At 38.7% G+C, this 8,162-nt stretch overlaps 1 protein-coding gene across 5 annotated transcripts in view; it reads left to right on the top strand.

Annotated features, from left to right (window-relative positions):
- ZNF407 (zinc finger protein 407) overlaps window positions 1-8,162 on the top strand; it is a 365,141-nt gene that overhangs the window by 185,652 nt on the left and 171,327 nt on the right. Inside the window, exon 5 of one of the 5 annotated variants that reach the window (XM_064480437.1) lies at window positions 1,309-1,502. The exons of the other annotated variants lie outside the window; for them this stretch is intronic. Coding sequence (XP_064336507.1) covers window positions 1,309-1,369 — 61 coding nt within the window. The 3' untranslated portion in view covers window positions 1,370-1,502. Of the gene's footprint in view, window positions 1-1,308; window positions 1,503-8,162 lie in introns of those variants that run through there. 5 annotated transcript variants of the gene reach the window in all.

Raw genomic sequence — 8,162 nt, forward strand, 5'->3', positions numbered from 1 at the left:
TAACATCTTAACAATTTTAAAAATACACAAGAATGTGGTCATGGAACCTTGAATTTCAGTACTGTTTTATAAAATTTCTTTTTTTTAATTTTATTTTGTCAGATTTCTTTCTTTTTTTTTTTTTACTGAAATATAGTCCATTTACAATATTGTGTTAGTTTCTGGTGTATAGCATATTCTTTTTCATTCTAGGCTATTACAAGGTATTGAATATAATTCCCTGTGCTCTACAGTAGGACCTTGTTGTTCATATATTTTATATCTATTAGTATCTGCAAATCCTGAACTCTCAATTTATCCCTCCACCCACCTTTTCCCCCGGTAACCGTAAGTTTGTTTTCTATATCCGTGAATCTGTGTCTGTTTTGTAAATAAGTTCATTTGTGACCTTTTTTAAGATTCCACATATAAGTGACAATGTATTTTTCTTTCTCTTTCTGACTTCCTTCACTTAGTATGATAATCTCCAGGTCCATCCATGTTGCTGCAAGTGGCATTATTTTATTCTTTTTTATGACTGAGTAGTATTCCTGTGTGTGTGTGTGTGTGTGTGTGTGTGTGTGTGTGTGTGTGTGTGTGTATACACACCACAACTTCTTTATCCAGTGATTTGTTGATGGACATTTAGGTTGTTGCTTCCATGTCTCGGCTATTATACATGGTGCTGGTATGAACATTGGGGTGCATGTATCTCTTTGGATTAGATTTTCGAATTTTTAAGTTCTGATTTATAAGAACTTAAACTAGTACTGATTTAGATAAAGTGTTCAAAGGCAAGACAGAAATAAACTCTTCTTTACAATGTCTAAACTTTCTTAGTAGGTAAAACCTTTTTACAAGGCATCAAAATTTTCCTTAAATATTGAATACCTAGAGAGACTATAAAAATAATTTTGCCTTCAAAGGTGGTCTCCATAAGGTTTTTCTGTTTGTACTATGAGAATTTTCTAATAATGATCTTCTCAGGGTGCTGTGCTGGGAAGTGTCTGAGCTTCATGGACTAATTAACCAATTTCTTTTCTTTTGTAGTAGCGGTTGAATTGCATTTACATTTAGATGTCTGGACTATTTCGTAGGGAAGATAAGCAAAACAACCAGGAACAAGCTGGAAGAATGATGCTTTTCCCCATAATCTTTGAGCATAAACATTGAGGGATGAGGCTTTGAACGACATGTATGTGGCGCAGGATTTGAGATAACTCATAGTTCTGAGGTTTTCTGTACTTTATGTCCGGCTTCTCTGCCTCTGCTTGTTCTTCTCCCCAGACTTTTTGTTGAAAAATACTTGTCCTTATGTCTTTGCTCTAGGACCTCTTCCCACTTCAGAACTGCGATCCTTGAATTCTTAATTTCAACTCAGAAGCCCTAAGCTTAGCGCTCATGAAGCACCAGGTTTCCATGACTCTCACCGAGGGAGAAGAACCCCAATGGTTTGCATTTTTTTTTTTTAACTATAAACTTGAAAGAAATTCCTTTTAAGAGGAAGAAACTGCCACAGAAATGCAGGTGGAGGCCAGTCTTGCTAACACAGCTTTGTCCCCCAGCCAGTTAGGGAGGCGCCGACAGCGTCGTGTGGATGTCTGCACATTGCATCCTGTGACCACATTTTTTTCCAGTCATTGAAAGGGTCCTCCCAGTCTGATACCTATTAATTTAAAGGAAAAGAAAGGTTTTTTTTAATTAAAAAATAATTGTGCTCATTTTTATGACACTTAAAAAATGCAGTAACCGCTAAGACCCGCCAGTCCCAACAACCTGTTTCTCTCCCCTCATGGGGATCTCTTTTTCATATTATACTTTCTTCTCGTATTTCAGACTTTTTTTTGTATGTGTTTACTGACTATTTTTCAGTTAGACTTTTGATGAAGAAACCTTTCAGCAGAGGTACCTTATATTTTTCTAGTTATAAATTCATTTGTTTTTAAAAATATTTTCCTTAAAATGTGTGTACACTGAAGTATGACAGATCTGAACTCATTCAGGATTTTTCACGGATGTAAGTTGTTTTTTAAATTTACCTACTTTATTGAAACATGTTTGAAGACCAGGAAGAACACTTTATAGTGATCTGAATTACAGTCTTGAGAACTGACCAATGTACTCTCAAGGTGCATAGCGACTCCTTTTCAAGTACTAAGGAAGTTTATTAATGATTTCAGGTAAAGACAACAATCTTTGCAGGTGATACATAATTAGAAAGGTTTGCAGTTCTTTGAAGGGGATTGAGAGAATAAAATCTTAGGAAAGTTTTAAAGAAGTTGCAGGAAAGAAAACCTGATTTGCGAGAAAGAAAAGTCATGTATCTGAGATCACTAACGTAAGGTAGGAAGTTCGTGCAGGGAGGCTGCACGTCTCTCTGCGGGCTGTGGCCAGGCACTTGGCAGATCACAGGATGCAGTTTTGTTTTATAGGGACGTGTCATCCATGGCCATCATTGGTAAATGGGTGTTAAGTTGGGTTTGGTGGCAGTAGTGCTGACGTTTTGCTCTGGTTTAAGTGGGTTAGGATACTCCTCACCCCCACGACTAGTAGTCTGTATTCGAAATGATATTGGTTGATTTTGCTGATACGAACTTTGTGGAGGTTTCTTTTTCTGGCACCCTGTGGAAAACTGTGACCCCACACGAGGCTCCGTTCAGGTGGTTTGCGTGTGTACGTGCGCACGGTATTGCCACGACAGCAAAAACAGTGTGCTCGCTTTCAATCAGTAACAGTTGCTCAAATCCAGCTCTTCAATCAGTGGCTTCAATGAATGTTGTAGCCTCTGCTTCAGTTTTTTGGAGAAGCTAGAAAATCAGAAAGTGTAACAAATGAAATAGAAATTTGGTAAAATATTTTGTATCTTTATACTATGTATCTCCAAGTTGTAAAACTTTGGTTGTTAGAAAGACATCAGCAAGAGTTGTTAATACGGCTAATGACGTCTTCTGTCTCCCCTCCTGAAACTGCAGAATCTACTTATCGGGACTGCCACCTCTTTGCATTGCATGAAGGCGGGAAGATCTCTGGAATTTAGGACACCTGATTTATGTTTCCATATAAAACAAAGGCCCAGTGTGATTAAGAGACTTGCTGGCAATACTGGGCCTTTGTTTGGGTAATGTCTGTACGAGTGTTAGATGGTCCTCTAAGACTCTCAGGCAGTATTCTCTAGTTTGGAAACTGCATCATAGTTTTGCAGGTACATGTGACATGGATTGGATGGTTCTTGATTGGCTTTGGGCAAATTACTTTGCTTTTCTGCTCTTAGTATTCATGTCTAAGTCTCTGCCTTACAGAGCACCATGAAGGTAAATGAGACCACATGGGAGAGTTTCTGAGAGTGTCTACTCCAAGTGAGAAAGTGTGTTTGTGTGTTCACATGGAGGGGCCATGAAAGTGCCTGGATGGTGTCTGGGGGCAGTGGAGAATGATGAGGTGGAGGCGGTGGGGCGTTGTTGGGGTGGGGGGCTGTAGGAGTAGTCAGACTTGTGTGTTGACTCCCTCTCTGCAGCAGCTAGCAAAGCAGAATGGTAGAGGTGCCATTGTCTCCTAGACCCCTGCCCTCTTAGATCTTCAGTACATTCCTAAATGCTGCTTGGCACCTACTTAGTCGGTCAGCATCCCAGCTAGGTGGACCTGAGCAAGAGATCATGGAGGTGAGTGAAATCTTAGCCTGTTTAATGTGTCTTCCTGGGTAATGATTTCCGAGGAGACTAACAAGAATGAAACCTGCGAGCCAGGCTGTTCATGGGCTGTGGAACGGGAAAAGGTGGTTTCCATTTAGTGCCTGTAAGATAAGCTAACAATTAAAACATTCTAATATTTCTGTTCTTGTAATGTTTTATTAATGAATAAGCAGTTTTTTGTCCCTAATGAGGCTGATCATAACAGAAGAAAATCTTTGGGGCATCAAGTAGTACATTACAACTAGAGGGAAAACGTGCCCTCACCATGCAGGGACCTGAAGCTCTGGAGCAGGTGTTCAGTGAAGTGGTACAGTGGTTCTTTGATAGTGTCTATTTTGTTGGAAGTTAAAGGATTTTTTTTTAGTGAATTTTTCAAGGTGAATACCACAAATATCTAGCATTTTTGCTTCTTTTACTTAAGGGAGTAAATCTCTTTTATTGGTGCTTTTTAATGTTTTAATGAAAATTTACCAAGATACATATTTTTAAACTCTTAATCTCAACTATAATGGGTAGAGTTCATTGTTACTCAAGTTCCCTCTTCCTCTGATTTGTTTCTTGCATAGTAGGGTCTTTAGATGTGTCTCTTCTGACCCTAGTGTATCACTCTTAAGCTGATTTCAAGATACCATTTTGGTCCGTGCTTCTCGATGTTTTCTGGCCAAGCATTTCATCCTTTTCCCCTCTTTTTCCCCTGCGTGCCAATACGTCAGTGCTTGTACCTTACCCTAGGGTAGATGAACCCAATAGTCAGTAAAAATTTTGGCTTTGTTAAATATGTAAGGGTGACTGGGCCTAATTCTTTATTATTTACATTTTCTTCACTGGTTTCTATCCAAATACAGACTGATACTTCAGTTCCTTGAGATTTTTTTGTTTTGTTTTGTTTTTTGTTTTGCTCATATGCCATTCTGGGGGAAGTCTTCCTTGAGCACTTAAAATAGCACCACCACCAAAAGCACCCTCCCTCCCCTATCCTATTTGATTTTTCTTCATGGCACTGTTTGTATTTATACATTTTATACATTTATTAAGTGATTTTTCTCTTCCACCCACTTAGAAAAACCTTGGATGAGAGCAGAGACTTGGTACATTTTGTCCTTTGCCCTCGTTAGTGCCTGGGTCAGAGAGAATCTGAAACCACGTCAGGCTCTCAATAAATGTTTTCTGAATAAATGAGTGATTGGAATCCAAACCGTATTTCTGGACAGTGATTTAGAGTCAGTAAAAACAGATCCCATGATAGAGGTCCCACATTTCTCTCAACCATGCTGTTGTTTAGTTTGGACAGAAAACTGTGGTTCCTCCTATAAGGTACATTTTTAAGAAAAAAATCACATTTTGTAGATGTTCACAATGACTTTTATAAACGCAGTTTATGGCAGTGAGATGTTAGTAGAACTGATGATTCATATTTTCCCACGAATGTGGGTGATGCAGTTGTCCCACGGAGGTGCTTGTAGTTCATGCAAGTATGATCCATAAGGCGTTTTAGTCATTATCGTGCCACCTGCCTGTTCCTGTAGGTATTTATTTAAACCACAAATTATTGACACATTTTTAGCTAGCAGAAAATATGTATTATCATAAAAATGTTAACCTTATACAACTATTGTATTCTTTTTTTTGATTGAGTCTGACAGTTGGAGGTGTGTCCTAAATGCCTACATATTTATATGTCACACTTATTGTATGTATTAAATTGAAATATTTTACACCATCATGAGAGTTTAGGAGTGTGGCTCACCTGAGTGTGACCTGAACACAAGGGCGCCAGGCTTTGCACAAGGTGTGGTGCGTGGCGATAGGTCCTGGTGACCAAGATTAATGAAACTCAGATGGGTTTTAATTAGTGCAGCTGCAGTCATCAATTATCTGCTGAACACAAATATTGTTATATTTGGGAAATTCTTGATTTATTTTATTCCACTGGCCAGCCGATTTAGATGAATGAGTTCTCATCATAAACATTCTGAGAAAAATCGCCGGAGGCCACAGTTTATTATTTAGGACACAATCAGCGAGAGTGAACAATACAGAACAAAACGTTGCAGAATGCTCTCAGCATTAATTTGGAAATTTTGCTGAAATATTTGGCTTGTACAGGTTGTCAGAAACAGGGCATCTTGAACAAAATCCAGAGCAGACTATCACGAAGGGAACAGGCGACTGTTCCAGTCCAGAAGATGACCCGTTGCGAAGTCAAGTGCACATGCTCTGTAGGCGGCGCGGCAGAGCATCCTTCCAGCACGCGCCTTAGCAGAGGCGGGCAGGCCCCTCAGTGTCAGAACAGGACAACCAGCATCTTCGGAGCATAAAGAAAGCTGTCTTCATCCCCGTACGCGTGTACTTACTGCACTCACGCGTGTTTGGGTGGGTTTTATTCATGTTTTAGAGTAATTTTTAAAATTTTAGCCTTGAACAGGTGTAAGAAACAGATGTGTAACTTTCGAGTGGAGGGAATATATTTTATAATTATTTTTTACACTGACAATGAGATGCATAAACTAAGACAATTTTAACACTTCTAAGTTAAATCTTGAGCAAAATCTGGAATTATTATTAGAATGAAAAATATTTTTAAAATTCATGTAAATTTTGTACATTGAATATATACTAGTATTTCTGAACCATTTTTTCCTTAGACTTTGTAATTTTATCTCCCGAACTGTGTAATTTAGTGAGACTGCCTAATATAGAGTTTCAGAAATAATAGGTAAATATCAAACGTCATTTCATTTTTAACTTTCTCACAGTGTGAAATTTCTGTCAAATTCTTACTCAGCAGAGTAGGACAGGTGATGAAGTGCATTTGGCTTGCACACTTGTCTGTATTACAGAGTATGATGTGCTAGCTATTCTGAAAATGTCTTTTGAGTCATAACCAAGTCAATTACAAGTAATTTTTTAAGGTCTTGTCGCATGGTGTTCAGCTTATGTGAGGATATAATATTTCACATCTGAAATGCATCCATTAAATGTTCTGAGTCTTATGTACAAGTTTTGTATTTCTTATGTAACAGTTTCATGGTCAACTTACAGTTTAATGGATTGGTCAAATTTATTCATATAACAATTTAATCCAAATTATGTTTCCCTAGGGGAATAAAAAGGTGTGGCTAGTTTCCAACTGTAGACAGAGTTGGCTGGTGTTTGTTTCTGCTGGGGAAATGTTCTTCTGCCCTTAGGAAAGGAAAAGAATGCATCAAAAGCTTGCCTGGGTTTGTCCACTAGATTAGAGTTACTTTTTATCATATCTGAATTGTCAGAGAGTTTGCAATTAATACTCCTAGCTCACTAGCTATTGTCTTTGTGACAATTCATAAATACTGTGATTTCTGAGCATACTTTTATATGGCCTTCATGTTTTATAGAGTAAATCATAGAAGGCTTTTCGCTTTTCACTTAACAGATGGAGGAGCCTTTGTTCATTCAACCAAGGTGCTTAGAGGAGATTTTATTTCATGTCCATTCAACTGTAGGTGGTTCTTACATTTTACTACAAAGAACCAGATCCTGCTCCTCTCACCTGATTTGTCCACGTGACTGGATAAGTCTTGAGATACAGCAGGGCCAGAGTTATCTTCTTAGCAGAATTAGACCTTGTTACAGATTTCTATTGTATTCTTTTTCATAAGTTTTAAAGAACCTGGTGAGCCTATGATCTTAACATTAAATGTTAGGTGTAATGTATCTCCTTCCTGTTCTCTCTAGTTCTCACCACCCTGTGTACTTGTGTCCTTTCACTGATTGGTGCAGCATATTGCCATTGTTGGCTTACTTGTCTGTGTCACTGTTAGACTTTTGTTTGTTCATTCGCCCATCCATCCATCCATCCATCCATCCATCCATCCATCCATCCATCCATTCAACCATCCACCTTCCCACCCATCCACTGAGCCACCTAAAAATGGAGGACATGAACATCCTGAATTTGATGAAGAGTAGGAAGGCAGTTGTGGCTGCAGCGTGGTAAGCAGGTTAGTGATGGACGAGGCTGGAGAGGTAAGCAGGACCTACATCATCTCACTTCTAAGGCATGTGTAAGGAGTTTAGATATCAAAGGGGAGCTACTGCACATTTTAAATGGCTCCGTGGCAGAATTTATTCATTATTTAATTTCCAGACCTGTTAATATTACCTGTCATGTGGTCTGTAAATGTTTAGTGTCCGAGTAAGTGAGTGCAGCCCAGCTCAGTCTGTGTGGCTGCTTTGCAGGATCAACTTGAGTGGTTTAATGTCTTGAACCAGGAGTGTCCGCCTCCTGGGATAAGGGACACAGGATGTGTGTTTGTGACTGAGACCTGCACGAAGGGACAGAAGAGCTGAGGATTACTGCTGTCTAGCAGTGTAAGGACATGAACGTTCTTAATTTTGTTTTATCAGTTGTAACATAGATGTGTTGGATTAGATAATTTTTAAGACTACAGAGTATTCCAAAATTATTTGATTACCACATTTCCTCTGAGAAATGTCTCTGCTAATTGGCATATG

Source organism: Camelus dromedarius, chromosome 28 (assembly GCF_036321535.1).
Source record: "Camelus dromedarius isolate mCamDro1 chromosome 28, mCamDro1.pat, whole genome shotgun sequence".
In the NCBI taxonomy this organism is placed as follows: Eukaryota; Metazoa; Chordata; class Mammalia; order Artiodactyla; family Camelidae; genus Camelus; species Camelus dromedarius.